Source organism: Heteronotia binoei, chromosome 20, assembly GCF_032191835.1.
Source record: "Heteronotia binoei isolate CCM8104 ecotype False Entrance Well chromosome 20, APGP_CSIRO_Hbin_v1, whole genome shotgun sequence".
Taxonomy (NCBI): Eukaryota; Metazoa; Chordata; class Lepidosauria; order Squamata; family Gekkonidae; genus Heteronotia; species Heteronotia binoei.
The window spans coordinates 31509449-31530245 of NC_083242.1; the positions used below are offsets into that span (position 1 = coordinate 31509449).

Below are 20797 nucleotides of genomic sequence, written 5' to 3' on the forward strand. Positions count from 1 at the left end.
ACCAGTTAGGAGATGTTGTCCCCAAAAGGGATGGTTTGCTCACTTCCTTTTTCTGGATGGCCTACCAAAGGAAAGATGTTGCCCCCCACAAGGAATCTTTCCCCAGAGGCCTAGCTGAGGAGCCCCTACTAGTGATGGTTTGCCCAATTCCTGTCCCTGGAGGCCTGCCAGAGGAGAGATGTTGTTTCCGCAACGGAGGCTTCTTGTTCTTGGAGGGGAGGGGAGATGTTGCTCCCCAAAAGGGATGGTTTGCTGACTTCCTTTCCCTGGAATCTTACCAGAGGGGAGATGTTGCACCCACAAGGGATGATTGCCTCACTTCCTGTCCCTATATGGCCTATCAAGGCACAACCTGATATGGCTTGGTCCTTACAATGCTCCTGAAAGCTTTCCTCCATGGAAGGGTCTACCCCTTGGGGAATCTTTGTTTCAGTCAAAGACCAGCACTCTCTAGGAAGAGAACCTTGTTCTGATAGACCTCCAGTTGAGGGTCTTCACCTGCATACTCTCTGTTTGTCTCTTTCAAGTGCTTTAATCAAAATCCAAGGGAAACGGCCCTTTGTCATCTCACGTTCCACCTTCCCAAGCCAAGGGAAGTATTCAGGACATTGGCTTGGAGACAACCAAAGCGAGTGGAAGGACATGTTCTGGTCTATCCCAGGTCTGTACATACCTTGTGCATATATTTCTGTCTTCCTCAAACTTAGGGGCGTGGCTTTCCAGAAAGACAGGTCAACAGTAACTCATTCTATAGTTTCATGCCGGAATTCCGACCTGAAATGAGATAACAGGGACGGGATAGACAACCCGATTCAGATTATTTATTACGGTATATAACCAATAAAAACAATTTGAGAAGCCAATCCATTCAAATCCAATGTGGAAAGTACTCAAACATTTAGGCATGGTTGTTATGGTAGAATAAAAATAATCGGAAAAGCGAGCTCTGCAAAATTATAAAATATACAAAAAGGATAAAAGCAGTCAACTTCAAGTCCCTCCTTTACAAAATTGTCACGAATTCTCCCGGCAGTGGCCAGAAATCTGGCGCAATCATACGTAACTTGGGGATTGCAGCCAGCTAACAATATATTTCTAGTTTTGGAGTCCAAAAGGCTCCGGCATCTCTCTAGCAAAGGATGGGTATACTCAACACGTATGCTTTTGTGTAATCCACACTCAAGCAAAACATGGTCGATCGTTCCCACTTTCTCTGTACAGCAAGAGCAAACCCGCTTGACTATTGGCACCTTTCTATAATGGCCTTCAACAACTGCAGATGGGAAAATATTGCATCGGGCCATAGAAAAGGCCCTTCTGTGAGATGGTACTACTAGAATTCAGCAAATAGTTACAGAAAGTAACTGTTGATCTGTAGTAGAACAGCTAGATTTGAATCGAGTAGCGCCTTAAAGACCAACAAGATTTTTGGTTTATGAGCTTTTGAGAGTCAGAATTTGGAGCTTTGATTCTCAAAAGCTCATACCCCGAAAATCTAGCTGGAATTCTGTAGACAGATGTTGGAGTCAGGTATCCCACTACAACATAAGAACATAAGAGAAGCCATGTTGGATCAGGCCAATGGCCCATCCAGTCCAACACTCTGTGTCACATAAGAACATAAGAGAAGCCATGTTGGATCAGGCCAGTGGCCCATCCAGTCCAACATTCTGTATCACAGAAGAACTTAAGAGAAGCCATGTTGGATCAGGCCAGGGGCCCCTCCAGTCCAACACTCTGTGTCACATAAGAACATAAGAGAAGCCGTGTTGGATCAGGCCAGTGGCCCCTCCAGTCCAACACTCTGTGTCACATAAGAACATAAGAGAAGCTGTGTTGGATCAAGCCAGTGGCCCCTCCAGTCCAACACTCTGTGTCACATAAGAACATAAGAGAAGTCATGTTGGATCAGGCCAATGGCCCATCCAGTCCAACACTCTGTATCACACAGTGGCCAAAAATTTATCTATATATATACACACACTGTGCCTAATAGCCACTGATGGACCTCTGCTCCATATTTTTATCCAAACCCCTTTTGAAGCTGGTTATGCTTGTAGCCGCCCCCACCTCCTGTGGCAGTGAATTCCACATGTGAATCACCCTTTGGGTGAAGAAGTACCTCCTTTTATCCGTTCTAACCCGACTGCTCAGCAATTTCATTGAAACACCGTGGCTACCTGCTTTCCTCATTTCTTCCCTGGCCTTCCTCCTGCAGGATTACTGAGCTTCAGTCTCTTTGGGGTCCCGCTAATCGGGGCTGATATCTGCGGCTTCGGGGGCTCCACCTCTGAGGAGCTCTGTGTTCGCTGGACACAGCTTGGCGCCTTCTATCCGTTCTCACGAAACCACAACACCCAGAAAGAGAAGGTAAGGGCCAAAGGGTGTATGCCCGTTTTTTTTTTTTTTTCTCCCCTTCTCTGCCACTTATAGGAGGTCAATTCCCCCAGATGTCACCTAGCTCAAACACACTTTCCGGCGAGCGAATTTTGTGTGCGAATTCCAGCACGAATGGGAAGTTCGGCGTACCCTTAACATTGTGGCCGTTTTCCCACCTCCGCCCCTTGACAGCTGGGCGAAACGTTACGTATGAAAAAGGGGGCCAGATTCAGGCGCCCGTGAAGCGCAACGTGGTTGTCCACGAGGAGGATCCTGCCTCAAAGATGCCATGTATGGTCCACTCTTTCAGACTGAATCAGTTTCTCTTATGTTCAGGCCCAGGACCCTACGGCGTTCAGCCCTGAGGCACGGACGGCCATGAAGGAGGCCCTGGAGACTCGTTACACCCTCTTGCCGTTCCTCTATTCCCTCTTCCACCGGGCACACCTGCAAGGCGACACTGTGGCCCGGCCTTTGTTTTTTGAGTAAGTGGAGTACACAAGCGTACGCATGAAACTGTCTTATTCCGAACCAGACCCTTGGTCCATCAAGGTCATTACTGTACACTCAGACCCAGGGTCACAGGCCTTTCATGACACCCGCTGCTTAGACCTTTTTAAACAAGAGTTGCTGGGAATTGAACACGGAACCGTCTGCGTGCCAAGCAGATGCTCAACCACCGAGCCACAGCCCCTCCCCATATCCTCCACCATCTCAGGCAGCGGTCTTTCCCATCACCCGTTACTGATCCTTTGACACGGAGATGCCAGGGATTGGATTTGGGATCTTCTGCGTGCCAAGCGGGTGCTCTACCATTGAACCATGCTTCCTCCCCAGGTTGTCCACTCCACCTTTAAATTGGCGTAGACAGCCATCATTATAATTTCTTCTTCTATTGACCTATAAGGCGTTACATGAAGTAGAACTTCAGGCCAGGAATAGGTTTGCCACACTTCAAGCCATACAACCACAAAGAGATTCACGGAAAGCAACTTCTCCTAAAAGTTCTCCTAGAAAGAAACGTCTCCTAGAAGTTCTCCTGGAATTATAACTGCTCTCCAGACAGTAGAGATCAGTTCCCCTGCAGAAAATGGCTGCTTCGGAGGGTTGACTCTATGGCATTATTATTATTATTCCTCTCTCTGCCTCTCCTCTGAAGCTTTGTCAAAGGGGCTTTTGAGAAGCTGCCTGTCGGTTGCAGTGGGGGCCATGGGCAGTGGGGTGGGCGCTCTGACTCTGAGATCATTTGCAAGGGGGCCCCTGAGATTTTGGCTGCCTAGGAGCCTCCACGGGGTTTAATCCGGCACTGTCTGAATTTCATCTAGGACTTCTCTTCTTCTCTCTCTTACTTGGACTTGCCTGGTGCGGCTGCTGCTGGCGTTGTTGCCAAGTTTGCCTCTCTCTGCCTCTCCCCTGAAATTTTGTCAAAGGGGCTTTTGAGAAGGTGTCTGCAGGTTGCAGTGGGGGCCATGGGCTGGACACTCTGACCCTGAGATAATTTGCAAGGGGGCCCCTGAAGATTTCCTTCATACCCCACGGAGGTCCCTCCCACCCCCAAGCCATGCATTTGCTAGGCTCTTCCCCCCAAACTATTGGGTTAAATATAGATTTAAAGTTTTTCTTCTTGGAAGCACAGAAGCATTCTGCTATATCCTCGATCCTCCACATTTCCCAGTTAAGGGCAAAATGCTGTTCAAACAAATTACAAAGATGACCTGACTCCAACGGTAACAAGAGAAAGAAATTTTACCCCCAAACTATTGGGTTAAATATATATTTAAAAATTTTCTTCTTGGAAGCATTATGCAGTATTCCCAATCCTCCCTGTTTCCCGGTTAAGGGCAAAATGCTGTTCAAACAAATTACAAAGACGATCTGACAAGAGAACGAAATTTTACTTTTACAAAAATAGAAGCATCACTTACAGGGTATATTCATGTCGGTGCGTTTAACTTACTGTGAACAGATTAACTTCCAAAAAGTTTAACTTGTTACAAGTCCAAGTAAAAGAGAGAAGAAGAGAAGTCCTAGAGGAAATGCAGACAGTGCCGGATTAAACCCTGTGGAGGCCCCTAGGCAGTCAAAATCTCAGGGGCCCCCTTGCAAATTATCTCAGAGTCAGAGCACCCCCCCCCCACTGCAACCTACAGGCACCTTCTCAAAAGCCCCTTTGACAAAGTTGCAGGAGAGAGGCAGAGAGAGGCAAACTTGGCGACAACGCCAGCAGCAGCCGCACCAGGCAGGTCGGGCAAAAAGCAGCTCAGTTGCTGGCTGCACGTGCGGGCTCGGAGGGCTGCAAGCAGGGGGGAAACCGGGGCGGGGGAGCCAGCCCGGGGCCCCTAAAGGCTTGGGGGCCCATTGGCCAGTGCCTACTTGGCCTAATTGTTAATCCGGCCCTGAACGCGGAAGGCAAACAAGGGCCAAAGAGGCTCAACATCTGATGAGAGGGTGGGGCTAACCACCAAGTCTACGGAACGGAGAGGATTTGCTTAACCCTTTCTGTCCCAAGATCCTCTTGCATGTAAAGTTATAATACCCAACAAAATCTTCAGGGACATCCCAACCCGGAGTTGGCTGCCCTACCTAGGGATGCTTAGAAACTCCATGAATGAGTCCGGGTGAGCTTAACTGAAGGCTAATGGCTCACGGATGTCTCTTTCCCCCACTCCAGATTCCCAAAAGACGTGGCCACCTACTCGATAGACAAGCAGTTTCTGTGGGGGAGGGGACTGTTGGTGACCCCAGTGCTGGATCCGGGCGTGGATTCTGTGGTCGGCTACTTCCCGAGAGGCGTGTGGTACGATTACTATACGGTAAGTTTAGCTCGACTGCAATGGTCTGATTTCTCTACTCGGCCACATGGGTGCTAAAAAACAAACACACGAGGTCCTGGGGGTAATCAAGATCGAGCAAAGGAAATCCCCAGTAAATCGTACGTAACAGGATTCTGTTTTTGCGCGGCAAACAGAAACTGGGTTTTCGAGGATGTTGTTTGCTGCGCGAAAGAGACAGAGCGAATTGCGGCCCCGGGGCAGATAGCGTGAAAGCTCGCTAAGAAGAGAGTGAGAGCAACATAAGGCTAGTGGGGAAGCCCCGCTGAGAAGAGAGTGAGAGCAGCATAAGGCTAGTGGGGAAGCCCCGCTGAGAAGAGAGTGAGAGCAGCATAAGGCTAGTGGGGAAGCCCCGCTGAGAAGAGAGTGAGAGCAGCATAAGGCTAGTGGGGAAGCCCCGCTGAGAAGAGAGTGAGAGCAGCATAAGGCTAGTGGGGAAGCCCCGCTGAGAAGAGAGTGAGAGCAGCATAAGGCTAGTGGGGAAGCCCCGCTGAGAAGAGAGTGAGAGCAGCATAAGGCCTAGTGGGGAAGCCCCGCTGAGAAGAGAGTGAGAGCAGCATAAGGCTAGTGGGGAATCGGTCTGGGACTTTGCAGCTTAGAAAAAGACAACTAAGGGGGACCTGATAGAGCAGGGGTGGCCAACGGTAGCTCTCCAGATTTTTTTTTGCCTACAACTCCCATCAGCCCCAGCCAGCATGGCCAACGGCTGGGGCTGATGGGAGTTGTAGGCAAAAGAACCTCTGGAGAGCTACCGTTGGCCACCCCTGTGATAGAGAATTCTAAAGCGATGCACAGGGTGGAGAGAGTTGACAAGGAGAATTCTCTTCTCTCTCCCAAAATGCTAAAACTCGAGGGCCTCTGATGAAGCTAACGGGCAGTAGGTGCAGGACGGACAAAAGGAAATACTGCATCGCACAGAGAGTGATTTAAATGTGGAATTCTCTGCCAAAGGATGTAGGGATTGCCACAGGAATCAACAGCTTTCAAAGGGAATTAGACAGATTCATGCAAGGTAACCCTATCAGTGGCTACTAGCCACGGTGACTGAGGGGACCTCCACATTCAGAGGCACGAAGCCTCTGAATCCCTGTAGAAGAGGCAACATCAGGAGAAGGTCTCGTCCTCTTTGCCCTGCTGTTGGCTGTCCAGAGGAACTGGTTGGCCTCTGTGTAAGACAGGATGCTGGACTAGGTGGACCACTGGTCTCATCCAGCAGGGCCCTTCTTACGTTCTTAACCTCTCCTAACAAATTTGACCACGCTGCCCCCAACAGGGCTCCTCGGTGAACAGCAGCGGGGAGAACCTCAAAATGGAGGCACCTCTGGACCGCATCAACGTACACCTCCGTGAGGGAACCATCCTGCCCACTCAGGTGAGAGGAATTGCTGCCTCCCCATCCCTTCAAGTGTGGGGCTTGGCTCTTAACAGACTTGCTAGACTCCACCCCCTTGAGGGTTCAGATAAAGACGCCTTAGCCTGTCTATAACAGCAGTAAAGAGGAAGAGTCGGAAGAAGTGAGCGGTGACTCACAAAAGCTCATACCCTACCCCAATTTTTGCTAATCTTTAAGGTGCTACTAGGGTTGCCGAGTCCAATTCATGAAATATCTGGGGACTTTGGGGTTGGAGCCAGGAGACATGAGGGTGGAGTCAGGAGACATTGGGGGTGGAGCCAGGAGCAAGGGTGTGACAAGCACAATTGAACTCCAAGGGAGTTCTGGCCATCACATTTCAAGGGACCGCGCACTTTTTAAATGCCTTCCTTCCATAGGAAATAATGAAGGATAGGGGCACCTTCTTTGGGGGCTCATAGAATTGGACCCCTGGTCCAATCTTTTTGAAACTTAGGGAGTATATTGGGGAGAGTCACTGGATGCTATACTGAAAATCTGGTGCCTCTACCTCAAAAAACAGCCCCCGCAGAGCCCCAGATACCTGCAGATCAATTCTCCGTTATTTTCTATCGGAATAAGCCTCCATAGGGAATAACAGAGTTCCCAGCAGACATTTCCCTCCCCCCCCCTGCTTTCTGATGACCCTGAAGCGGGGGGAGGGCCTCCAAACCGGGGGATCCCCTGCCCCCACCTGGGGATTGGCAAATGAACACTCCACGTTTGATTTAACACTGAAATAGCTCTTTTCCAGTACTGTATAATAAAAGGACAAGACTACTAATAATGAAAGCACGATGCTATGTGGATTGGCAACCCTAGGTGCTACTGAGTTATTTTTCTTTTCAATCCCCTGGGGAGGGGAGGCTTTGCTGGCCTCATGTGTGTGGGGGGGGGGGCACGGGGTGGGGCTTGAGCCCTCTTGAGAGGTGTTCCTCATCGGCAGGCGCCGACCGGATCTCGGCCTTCTTTTTCTTCTTTTTCTTTTTTTGATAAAAAGGATTTTATTGAACAAATGTTTTCACTTCCCATCAACATTAAAAATGCACCCTCTTTTGACATACAGGATTTTGTTGTAAAAGATTATTATTATTCATAAGATAAGTCGCAGCTGGTAGCCAAGGTATCACGACTTTTCCCACAAAAGACAGAGGAGAACATTTTGAAGAAGACGCCATTTTCGTTCAAATGAAACAATCCCATATTTTGTCCTCCCGATTCTTCAAAGATGGAGGATTTTTATCTTTCCATTTCGTCGCTGGGCCAGTTTTTGCTGTAGAGAACAGAATAGATATAACCTCTTTTTTCCTGTGTTCAACCTCCTAGTCAATCCAGCAGTCAGGCAAAATCAGTGCGGGGTCAGCAGGCAAACGAACACTCAACATTTGATTTAACACTGAAATAGCTCTTTTCCAGTATTGTATAATAAAAGGACAAGATCACTAATAATGAAAGTACGATGCTATTTGACCACATTGTTTAGGACAAAATCTCGGCCACCTTGCTTAGTGTCCTGGAGATAGGGTTGCCAAGTCCAATTCAAGAAATATCTGGGGACTTTGGGGGCGGAGCCAGGAGACTTTGGGGGTGGAGCCAGGAGCAAGGGTGTGACAAGCATCATTGAACTCCAAAGGGAGTTCTGGCCATCACATTTAAAGAGACCGCACACCTTTTTAAATGTCTTCCTTCCATAAGAAACAATGAAGGATAGGGGCACCTTCTTTTGGGGCTCATAGAACTGGACCCCCTGGTCCAGTGGTTTTGAAACTTGGGGGGTACTTTGGGGAGAGGCACAAGATACTATACTGAAAATTTGGTGCCTCTACTTCAAAAAACAGCTCCCTCAGAGGCCCCGAAACCTCCAGATCAATTCCCCATTATACCCCGTGAGAATCAATCTCCACATAGGGAATAATGAAGTGCTCAGGAAACGTTGCTCTCCTCCCCCCCACCCCGTTTCTGGCAACCCTGAAGGGGGATTGGCGTCTCTACTCACAAGTAGCTGCCAACTTCTTCACGGACACCCCATCCCAAGAGGAAGCCTTTCAATCAGAGATTGAAGCCTCCGGAGGTGGAAAGGCACATGGTCCTCTGAGGGCGGAGCTTTCCCCCACCGGCCAGCTGACTGGGGGCGGGAAGGAGCCTGGGAAAGCGGAAGAACCCCTGCTGGGACCTGGGGATTGGCAAGCCTACCTGGACAACTGCTGACACCGGTGCACCATAAAACATTCCCCTGCCCTGTGTCTCCAAAAGGCCTCACTGATGACACACTGCTTGTCCCGCTATCTCTGCCCCTCCTCCTGTCACGCCATGAGAGTAGCACTCTCCTTTTCTTGGGCCAAATCCACTGGTTACGGGCCTGTCAGTCAGTCAGTCAGTCATATTTATTACAGTCATTAGACCATCCATGTACAGAAGAAAAAATACAAAACAAAAGTTAAAAATTAAAAGTTGAAAAGTATGGAATTCACTGCCACGGGAGGTGGCAGCGGCTACAAGCATAGACAGCTTCAAGAGGGGGTTAGGTAAAAATATGGAGCAGAGGTCCATCAGTGGCTATTAGCCACAATGTGTGTATATCTATATAGATATAGATATTTTTGGCCACTGTGTGACACAGAGTGTTGGATTGGATGGGCCATTGGCCTGATCCAACAGGGCTTCTCTTATGTTCTTATGTGACACAGAGTGTTGGACTGGAGGGGCCACTGGCCTGATCCAACATGGCTTCTCTTATGTGACACAGAGTGTTGGACTGGAGGGGCCATTGGCCTGATCCAACATGGCTTCTCTTATGTTCTTATGTGACACAGAGTGTTGGGCTGGATGGGCCATTGGCCTAATCCAACATGGCTTCTCTTATGTTCTTATGTGACACAGAGTGTTGGACTGTATGGGCCATTGGCCTGATCCAACATGGCTTCTCTTATGTGAAACAGAGTGTTGGACTGGATGGGCCATTGGCCTGATCCAACATGGCTTCTCTTATGTTCTTATGTGACACAGAGTGTTGGACTGGATGGGCCATTGGCCTGATCTAACATGGCTTCTCTTATGTTCTTATGTGACACAGAGTGTTGGACTGGGTGAGCCATTGGCCTGATCCAACATGGCTTCTCTTATGTTCTTGTGTGACACAGAGTGTTGGACTGGATGGGCCATTGGCCTGATCCAACAGGGCTTCTCTTATGTTCTTATGTATGCATTCTTATATACAAACAGAGAGGAGAGATAAGAAATATACCAATTGAGTGTAGCCTTTCCAAGTAGGGGGCTTTCTTATACCTGCCTTCAAGAACCGCAGAGGGAAGTTCTAAGACTCCTTGCCAAAGAGAGTGCCCTTCTAAAGTAATTTACTTTACTTCGATCGCTCAGAAACCAGCCACCACCACTTCAGTGAGCCGCAGGAATCCCCTGCGCCTGATCGCGGCCTTGTCGCAGAACGCCAACGCCTGGGGAGACCTCTTCTGGGATGACGGCGAGAGCCTGGACACCTTTGAGAAGGGCGACTACTCTTACCTGGTGTTCAATGTCACGCAGGTAAGAGAACCCTTTCAAAAGAGAATCCTCTTTGGGCTCAGAGAGGGAAGGCGTTTCGTACAGGCCACATCAAGTCCAGAGGTGGCTTTGTAGAGCTTCGGTTACCTCCGGGCATGGTCAGAAGAAAGGACTAGTGCCACTAAAGGTGGAGGTTCTGCTCAGTCACCATGGCCAGTAGCCATTGATAGACAAAGAGCGTTTTCGCACAGGGCTTACCCCGGAGCGACGTCCCTCTTCACCGCGCAGCGCCTGCGCAGATTTCGCACCAACTGCTCCGCAGAACCCGGAAGAGCCGCGTAGTGCCGCGGCTTTTGCGTCGCAAATGTAAACCGCCAAAACCCAACTTTACATTTGCGACGCAAAAGCCGCGGCTCTTCCGGGTTCTGTGGAGCAGTTGGTGCGAAATCCGTGCAGACGCTGCGCGGTGAAGAGGGACGTCGCTCCGGGGTAAGCCCTGTGCGAAAACGCCCTTATTCTCTATATTTCAAGTCAAGTCAAGTTAGCCTTTATTGGCATAAGATATATAGAGATATATGTCAGAGCAAATTGGTTAAAAAAAAAAAAAAGATAAAACGGAACGATTTCATACATCTACATCAGGAAAAGCGTAAGCATAAACTATTTCTATGAGATCCTCCGGCGTGCCTTTAAAACAGAATAAAGAAACTTCGCCACTTTCTCAGTGACGCTCGATGAAGTATCGTTCAAAAGACTATCGACCTTAAGTGCATCAGAACAATCAACCACGCTGACTAAAAGAGGATGCAAAGACTTGTGACGAAGATCTGTATACAAGTTATAAGAAAGAAGAATATGAGTAACTGACTCCACGCATTTTTGCTTACAGAGCCAGTATCTGACTGAGTAGGCTGTCTTGTTAAATCTGCCATAAAGAATGGCCGAGGGCATGGCGTTGCATCTGGCAAGGGAAAAAGCTCTACGCTGCTAGTAGCCATTGAAAGACTTATTCTCTATATAAGGGGTGCCCAGTCCTGGGCTATGGACCCGTACCGGTCCGTGGCCTGTTAGCAACTGGGCCGTGAGTTGTATAATTATTTCATTATATATCACAATGTAATAATAAGATGATATCGACGACACTAGCTTTATATCCTGCTCTCCACTCCGAATCTCAGCGGCTTACAATCTCCTTTATCACCAACTAAGTTTTATTCAGAACGTAAGCTTTTGTATGCTCTAAGGAGACCGCATCGGACAAAAATGGAACGGCAAGGAGCAGCTCTTAATCTAAGTGGGCAGTGAGTTGGCACGTAGAATCACGGGAATGTTTTTAGCAGATGAAAAGAATCACAAATTGGGGTCTGTGTTTGTTAGCTAGTGTTGTTCACTGGGCTGGAACAACATTGGAGAGTGATAAAAAGCAGATTGATGTCACCCTCCAATGTTGTTCCAGCCCAGTGAACAACACTAGCTAATAAACACAGCCCCCAATTTGTGATTCTTTTCATCTGCTAAAAACATTCCCATGATTCTACATACCAACTCAGTGCCCACTTATATTAAGAACTGCTGCTTGCCGTTCCATTTTTGTCTAATGAAGTCTGCTTAAGAGCATACGAAAGCTTACATTCTGAATAAAACTTAGTTGGTCTTAAAGGTGCCTTTGTCTACTGCTTTGTTCTATTGCTTCAGACCAACACGGCTGCCTACTGGGATCAGTCTCCTTTCTCTTCTCCCCCCACAACAGACACCCTGTGAGGTGGGTGGGGCTGAGAGAGCTCTCACAGCAGCTGCCCTTTCAATGACAACTCTGCGAGAGCTATGGCTGACCAAGGCCATTCCAGCAGCTGCAAGTGGAGGAGTGGGGAATCCAACCCGGTTCTCCTGTATAAGAGAGCTATGGCTGACCCAAGGCCATTCCAGCAGCTGCAAGTGGAGGAGTGGGGAATCCAACCCGGTTCTCCTGTATAAGAGAGCTATGGCTGACCCAAGGCCATTTCAGCAGCTGCAAGTGGAGGAGTGGGGAATCGAACCCGGTTCTCCCAGATAAGGGAGCTATGGCTGTCCCAAGGCCATTCCAGCAGCTGCAAGTGGAGGAGGGGGGAATCAAACCCGGTTCTCCCAGATAAGGGAGCTATGGCTGTCCCAAGGCCATTCCAGCAGCTGCAAGTGGAGGAGGGGGGAATCAAACCTGGTTCTTCCAGATAAGGGAGCTATGGCTATCCCAAGGCCATTCCAGCAGCTGCAAGTGGAGGAGGGGGGAATCAAACCCGGTTCTCCCAGATAAGGGACCTATGGCTGTCCCAAGGCCATTCCAGCAGCTGCAAGTGGAGGAGTGGGGAATCAAGCCCGGTTCTCCCAGATAAGAGAGCTCTGGCTGACCCAAGGCCATTCCAGCAGCTGCAAGTGGAGAAGGGGGGAATCCAACCCGGTTCTCCCAGATAAGAGAGCTATGATTGACCCAAGGCCATTCCAGCAGCTGCAAGTGGAGGAGGGGGGAATCCAACCCGGTTCTCCCAGATAATAGAGCTATGATTGACCCAAGGCCATTCCAGCAGCTGCAAGTGGAGGAGGGGGGAATCAAACCCGGTTCTCCCAGATAAGAGAGCTATGATTGACCCAAGGCCATTCCAGCAGCTGCAAGTGGAGGAGGGGGGAATCCAACCTGGTTCTCCCAGATAATAGAGCTATGGCTGACCCAAGGCCATTCCAGCAGCTGCAAGTGGAGGAGTGGGGAATCGAACCCGGTTCTCCCAGATAAGAGAGCTATGATTGACCCAAGGCCATTCCAGCAGCTGCAAGTGGAGGAGGGGGGAATCCAACCCGGTTCTCCCAGATAATAGAGCTATGGCTGACCCAAGGCCATTCCAGCAGCTGCAAGTGGAGGAGGGGGGAATCCAACCCGGTTCTCCCAGATAAGAGAGCTATGATTGACCCAAGGCCATTCCAGCAGCTGCAAGTGGAGGAGTGGGGAATCAAGCCCGGTTCTCCCAGATAAGAGAGCTACGATTGACCCAAGGCCATTCCAGCAGCTGCAAGTGGAGGAGGGGGGAATCCAACCCGGTTCTCCCAGATAATAGAGCTATGGTTGACCCAAGGCCATTCCAGCAGCTGCAAGTGGAGGAGGGGGGAATCCAACCCGGTTCTCCCAGATAAGAGAGCTATGATTGACCCAAGGCCATTCCAGCAGCTGCAAGTGGAGGAATGGGGAATCGAACCCAGTTCTCCCAGATAAGAGTCCATGCACTTAATCACTACAGCAAACTGGGTCTCAACTGATCCCATATGACTCAATGGCATATTAGGGGGCCTTCTAGCAGAATGGATGAGAGATGGCACACTAAATTCTGAAGCAAATATTTCAGGGAACAGGATGGATTCATAAATCTGTAGTAATGTGCATGGGAGGGAGAATAAGTACGCCACCGCCATTGCAAAAAGTAGCCTCGGTCCAGGTCTCCGGAGTTTGGATCTTAAGGGGAGGGGTGAATGCTCAGTGGTAGAGCTTTTGCTTGGCATGCAGAAGGTCCCAGGTTCAGCCTCTGGCATCTCCATTTAAAAGGACCAGCCAGTAGATGATGGGAAAGACCTCTGCTGAAACCCCGAAGAGCCGCTGCCAGTCTGAGTAGACAAGACTGACCTTGACGGACCAAGAGTCTGATTCGGTATAAGGCAGATCCATGCGTTCATGTGTACTTCCGTTCCTCTAGAACACCTTCGCTTCCACTGTCCTGCATTCCAACTTGGAAGCGACTTACATCACTGTGGAGGAGCTGACAGTCTACGGGGTCCAGGATGCGCCAAAGAGAGTGACGGTCAACGGGAAGGAGACGCCCTTCTCCTATTTGGAAAACCAGGTAATCTGCCGCCAAGGTGCCGTTTTACCCCCAGGGGAGACTTGGGTTGCCGATCCCCAGATGGGTAACGCCACAAGAGAACCACGGTGGTAGGTAGCGAGAAAATTAAGCACAAAGCTTCCGTCATGACCAGCCTCAAACACCAAAGAAACAATAATATTATCAAAGATTTCAGGTTTTCGCGGCTGGCATCATCATTAGGGTTTGTAGAATCTTTCGGGATCAAGTGCCGTGTTCTACTGGAGAAAGTTTTTCTTCCAGACGTTTTGTTCTCAGCTGGGGAGAACATCCTCAGTGGTGTTGCAGCTGGAGCAGGCGCTCTGACCTTCTTGGCTGCTGTGCATTGAGTGAGGCCAGGGCTGCTGGAGAGCTGCCACATGCTGCGCTCTGCCAAAGATATGAGAGATCCACTTTCAACCCCTGGAGTCTACAAAATACCCTGCTCCTGTGGTGCAGTCTATGTTGGCACAATCAACAACCATCTTCCTTATCTTCACACCCCTTCCAACCCTCCCAGCAATCAACACAGAACAATGGTCACATTCCACAGCCAGTTTCCTTATCACCACCCTTCCAGGAAGCCCCACCAAACAATGGGTACATTCACAAACCAATTGCCCTCTCACCACACCCCCTCCAGCCTAGAAATAGCAGCTCTCCAGCAGCCCTGGCTTCACTCAATGCACAGCAGCCAAGAAGGTCAGAGCGCCTGCTCCGGCTGCAACGCCACTGAGGATGTTCTCCGCAGCTGAGAACGAAACGTCTGGAAGAAAAACTCTCTCCAGTAGAACACGGCACTTGAGCCCGAAAGATTCTACAAACCCTAATAATATTATCAACAGCTTAGCGTATTCTGTGTAACCTAAAGCGCAGACACAGCTCCATAATTTAGGAAACAGAACATCCCAAAGTAGCCATCAGAAATCAAGTCCAATTTTTAAAGCCGTCCAAAGCTGTTTCCTTGATGAAAGGTCTGATGTGGCCCTGGAGAGGAAGGATGAGTGATGTCCAAGTAGATTCAGATTTTAAGGCAGCCAATTATTGAAACAAGGATGTACTATTGCCTTGTTTCCCAGTTGCTTCTTCAAGCATACAAGGGTATCTGATGTTCTCCACAGCTGAGAACGAAACGTCTGGAAGAAAAACTTTCTCTAGTAGAACACGGCACTTGAGCCCGAAAGATTCTACAAACCCTAACAAAAGGCAATGATTGGGCGTTCTTTGCTATTTCCTGCCTCTCCGTAGCAACCCTGGGCTTCCTTGGCGGTCTCCCATCCGACTACTAACCAGGGCTGAACCTGCTTAGCTTCTGAGATCTGATGAGATGGGGCTAGCTTGGGCTATCCATGCCGGGGCAAGATATGAACAAAGGTGGTTTCTCATTATCTGCCTCTATGCAGCAGCCCTGGCCTTCCTTGGTGGTCTCCCATTCAAGGACTAACCGGGGCTGACTCTGCTGAGGTTCTGAGATCTGACGAGACCAGCCAGGGTAGGGCAGGGCTCAGAGTAACTGCCCCCAGATTGCTGTTGAGACTTCCTGCCAGGTGGTGGAAGAACAGGGGCCTCTTAACAGCCTGGTTCTGCCACCGACCTCTGCTCCCCGTCGTTTCTTTGCAGGTTCTCTCTGTCGGAAACCTGCAGCTGAACCTCAGCTACGGATTCTCCATACGATGGATGTGAGGTGGCCCCAGTCTTACGAACGTAGTGTTGTGAACCAGCGGGGTCTGTTGCTCTGTCTGTGCCTGCAAGGATCTTCCGGTCCGGGGGGGGGGGGGGCACCCCGAGAAAGTCTCCGCGACTTCCCCTGGACGCTTGGCTTCTGAGATCTGATGAGACTGGGCCTTGGAGGGGTCTGCCTCGGAAGAGACCCCTCTGGCTCTTTTTGCTGCTATACTTGTGCATTTCCCACCACAAGTCTCCCATCTCGCTTCTGCGCTTTAACTCCTTTGCACATTGCCAATCGTCCCACGATCCGCCCAACGTTCTCAGGCGGGGACTTCAGGGTTTCATCCGGAAGGGAGAAAAGTCAATTGCATTTGCTGGGTTAGAGTTTGTGGGATGTAAGATTTTTTTTTGTACGGGAACCTTTGACCGCAAGATACTGGTGCCTTCTGTAATCCCGACTCCTCTGGTTTCTCAGGGGTGAAGAGATTGGTGAAGATATTGGATTTCTATCCCACTCTCTGCTCCAGATCTCAGAGCAGCTCACAATCTCCTTTCCCTTCTCCCCGCACAACAGACACCCTGTGAGTTGGGTGGGGCTGGAGAGGGCTCTCACAGCAGCTGCCCTTTCAAGGACAGAGTCTCAGAGCTGCCTACAATCTCCTTTCCCTTCCTCCCCCACAACAGACACCCTGTGAGGTGGGTGGGGCTGAGAGGACTCTCACAGCAGCTGCCCTTTCAAGGACAGAGTCTCAGAGCGGCCCACAATCTCCTTTACCTTCCTCCCCCACAACAGACACCCTGTGAGGTGGGTGGGGCTTGAGAGGGCTCTCCCAGCAGCTGCCCTTTCAAGGACAGAGTCTCAGAGCGGCCCACAATCTCCTTTCCCTTCCTCCCCCACAACAGACACCCTGTGAGGTGGGTGGGGCTGAGAGGGCTCTCACAGCGGCTGCCCTTTCAAGGACAGAGTCTCAGAGCGGCTCACAATCTCCTTTATCTCCCCCCCCCCACAACAGACACCCTGTGAGGTGGGTGGGGCTGAGAGGGCTCTCACAGCGGCTGCCCTTTCAAGGACAACTCCTACGAGAGCTATGGTTAACCCAAGGCCGTTCCAGCAGCTGCAAGGGAAGAAGTGGGGAATCAAACCCAGATCTCCCAGATAAGAGTCCGCACACTTAACCGCTACACCAAACTGGCTCTCTGGAGAGGAAACCCCGTCTCTCAGCAGGGGAAAGAGTACTTAGCGTGCCTTCAACGGCCTGGATGCAAAACAGAAAAAGGTCGTCCCAATTTAAGGGATCTCAGGTAGTAAAGCTGGAAGGAAGAGACAATGGAATGTATCTCCTATTGAGTCCGGGGCAAGATGACTGATTGCAGTGACTCAGCCCTCCCCGCTTCCAATTCAGGGTCCCAGTTGGTGAAGACTGGGCTTCTGATGGAGAGAAGCAGGTAATCCAACCAGGCCAAAATTGTAGTCTCTTTGACCTGTAGCAAGCAAAGCTAATTTGGCCTGCAGGCCCTTTTGGAATTCTGCCCCAGGCCAGTGGGCGCAACCCCAAAGATGGCGGCTGCGGGAGGCGGAGCCAGCCGCCCCAAATCAGGGAGGGATGTCATGCGAAACTGTAACAGCAGCTGTTCGACATTTCAGGCAGAAGCCCCGGCATCTCCAAAAAAGGGTCCAGGCAAAGAGGCGTGAAAAACCTCCGCTTGAGACCCTGGAGAGCTGCTGCCACTCAGGGGAGGGACGATGGCTCAGTGGTAGAGCATCTGGTTGGGAAGCAGAAGGTCCCAGGTTCAATTTCCGGCATCTCCAACTCAAAAGGGTCCAGGCAAGTAGGCATGAAAAACCTTAGCATGAGACCCTGGAGAGCCACTGCCAGTCTGAGTAGACAAGACTGACTTTGATGGACCATGAGGGTCTGATTCAGTAGAAGGCAGCTTCATATATTCATATGGCTACCCCATATGTTCACTGTTGTTGTCTTCTCTTTAGGGGAGGGACGGTGGCTCAGTGGCAGAGCATCTGCTTGATAAGCAAAAGGTCCCAGGTTCAGTCCCCGGCATCTCCAACTAAAAAGGGTCCAGGCAAATAGGTGTGAAAAACCTCAGCTTGAGACCCTGGAGAGCCGCTGCCAGTCTGAGTAGACAATACTGACTTTGATGGACTGAGGGTCTGATTCAGTATGGCAGCTTCATATGTCCATTTAACGGGATGCCTTTGAAACAAAGCTATCGCTTAAGAATATCTCCCTTGCACGCGCACGGCTTCCCTTCCGTTTTGCCCGCGCTGCGGGGGCGGCTGCTGCCAAAAGAATGTTCTTAAAAATGTGCACAGCCAATCAAATCTCCCATGACGGGTCAGTAGCCTTGCTGGGCAAAGGCCGTGGCCCGCTTCTTAGAACGTTTGGCAGGCGCCGTGGCACCCACGGGCAGCCTGCTGGGGATTCCCCGGTCTGTGCCAAACCTGGCTGATCCAGGCCCTTTTATGTGCTGGCTGCCAAGCAAAGGGACCGGCACAGCACCCTTTATTCTGCCATCCATACCCGAAGAGCAGCAACGCTCCCTATAAGTTTAATCCCCTCCTAAGGTTCCAGCCCAAAATCCTGGGCAGGTTTCAGGCAGCTTTTGGTCTTCCACCGTCAGCTTTGCCAATATCTGTGGGAAAGCCCACTGGGCTACGCGGGGTTTATACCCTCCAGTGACCTTGCTCCAGTCCTTCTGGTGGGTCTCCGGTTGTGCTCAAAGGCAGTGCTCCCTTTAAGTCGCAGAGCCAAGATTCTACTTTGCGAGCTACCGGCCCGAAAGTTGGGAGCTCCCGCCTCAAATTAGCTTGCTCTGGGGACATTTCTCCTGAGCGCAGACAAAAATGCGCGAGACGGAGGCCAAACAACCTGCGAGCTAGCTCACGCTCTCTCCGCTTAGAGGGAACACAGCTCAAAGATCCTGCCCAGGGAGGCCAAAATCGGCAGCCTCCCTCCGGCTGAATAAGGGCGGAGGTCTGCAATCAGCCGCGAGCCCTGCCTCTCGTTTGTCGCGCGATGAGACGGCGCTACTGCCGTGCCCGAGATGTGACACGCAAACTCATCGGTGGCCTTTGGCCAGCTGGAAAGCCTTGCTTTGAGTCAGGTTCTCCCCAGGATCCCCGGCAGTGCCGCAGGTGCTCCTGGGAATCCAGTTTCCTGGAACTCACTGTGCAGAATCTTGCTCCGATTTGATTCATTAGATTTATAGCCTGCCCTCCCCGCTGAAGCAAGCTCAGGGCGGCTGCACCTCTCGGGCTGCACGCACGGCGGGCCACAGCCGAAGCAGGCTCAGGGCGGCCACACCTCTCAGGCTGCACGCACGGCGGGCCACAGCTGGGTTGCCCAGAGCAATCCGATTCAGCCCCGAAATCGCCTTCAGTGTTAAATATCTGCTGCTTGGACATGCTTAGGAGGAAAAGGAAGAAACCCTTGTTTGCACTATTTTGTACGGAGGCCTTGATCCCTTTATCTGTGAGCCAAAATTCTCCCTGCTTCACGTCGTCCGTCAGTAGAACCCCTCTGCTTCTCCGGAGCAGGAGGAGAGTCGCTTCTTGGCAGCGCGAAGGTTTAAAAAGGAAATAAAAAATGGGAAACGGGTCAGATTAGTGCTTCCAGCCCCGGGCTTGGAAGTTCCTGGAGATCTGAACGCCTGTGAAACTGCCTTCTGCTGAATCCGACCATCTACTCCGGCTGGCAGCGGCTCTCCAGGGTCTCATGAGAAGGCCTTTCCCATCATCTGATCCTTTGAACTGGAGATGCCGGGGATTGAACCTGTATTTTTTTTAAAAACGTAACAAGCAGATGCTCTGCCACTCACCGCACAGACTGATGGTCTAACTCAGCATTAGACAACTTCACACATTCACCTGACTTCCTGCTATTTCTTTCCCATAGCCCCTGGTATTCAGAGGTAAACGTCCTCTGTCCATGGAGGAGCCACGTAGCTCTGACGGTTAATGATAACCACCCTTCTCCCTGGTTTTATCAGTGCCCCCCCCCCAATTTCCAAGCCATCTCAGCCATTGGTCATCCACCACCACCACCACCCCAAAAAAACAAAAAAAGAGAAATGCATGGACACAAATGCCATCAAGATAGACTCAGGTGGGCAGCCGTGTCGGTCGTTGTAGAACAAAGACTGATTCCAGTGGCACCTTTAAGACCAACTGAGTTTCATTCTGGGTAGAAGTATCTGCAAGAGCCTCGTGGCGCAGAGCAGTAAAGCTGCTGTCCTAAGTTCTGCTCACGACCTGAGTTCTGTTCTGGCGGAAGCCGGGTTCAGGTAGCCGGCTCGAGGTCGACTCAGCCTTCCATCCTTCCGAGGTCGGTCAAACGAGTCCCCAGCTTGCTGGGGGGGAAAGCGTCGATGACTGGGGAAGGCAAGGGCAAACCACCCCGTTAAAAAGTCTGCCGTGAAAGCAACGTCACCCCAGAGTCGGAAACGACTGGGGCTCGCACAGGGGACTGCCTTGACCTTTAGAAGTATCTGAAGAAGCGTGCATGTACATGAAAGCTTCTACCCAGAATTAAACTTTGCTGGTCTTCAAAGTGCCCCTGGACTCCAGCTTTGTTCTGGTATCCGAACAAGCGTGCGTGGGCACGAAAGCTTATAACCAGAATTAAACTTCATTGGCCTTAAAGGCACGGCCGAACTCAAACTTTCTCCGATGAATGCCGTCAGTCAACACTGCCTTTCCCCTTAACGTAAATGTACTGCCAGCCTGTTAGGCGACGTCCTCGTAACCTCCTAGTTTTGCTCTTGGTCACAACACCGGCTACATTAAGTTCAGCGTTCCCTCTAAGCTGTGGAGGCTTACGGGCAGACATTCAACTTTGTGAGCTACCGGCATTAAAGTTGTGAGCTGCTGCTTCAATTCGTGTGCTCTGGGGTCCTCCTTCCTGAGCGGAGACAAAAATGCGTGAGCTGGAGGCGAAAAAACCGAGCCAGCTCACGCTAACTCAGCTTAGAAGGAACACCGGAGTCTCTAGCCTTTCCACTTTCGTGACTGTAGCTAGGAGGCAGAGGTGGGTCTAAATATCAACACACATTGGGAAAAGAAGCCTTTTTCCAATGAGAAAACTGCAGGGGACTAAAGGGCTAAAGCTAGGGTTGCCAAGTCCAATTCAAGCAATATCTGGGGACTTTGGGGGCGG

The 20797-nt window shown here is 50.6% G+C and overlaps 1 protein-coding gene across 1 annotated transcript in view; it reads left to right on the forward strand.

Annotated features, from left to right (window-relative positions):
• The window catches only part of LOC132588361 (lysosomal alpha-glucosidase-like), a 41853-nt gene extending 26108 nt beyond the window's left edge, over positions 1-15745 (forward strand). Inside the window, exons 13-20 of the mRNA XM_060260734.1 lie at positions 528-661; positions 2219-2370; positions 2716-2864; positions 5051-5192; positions 6484-6582; positions 9976-10140; positions 13812-13958; positions 15576-15745. Coding sequence (XP_060116717.1) covers positions 528-661; positions 2219-2370; positions 2716-2864; positions 5051-5192; positions 6484-6582; positions 9976-10140; positions 13812-13958; positions 15576-15638 — 1051 coding nt within the window. The 3' untranslated portion in view covers positions 15639-15745. The remainder of the gene's footprint in view (positions 1-527; positions 662-2218; positions 2371-2715; positions 2865-5050; positions 5193-6483; positions 6583-9975; positions 10141-13811; positions 13959-15575) is intronic.
• Positions 15746-20797: the final 5052 nt, after the last annotated feature.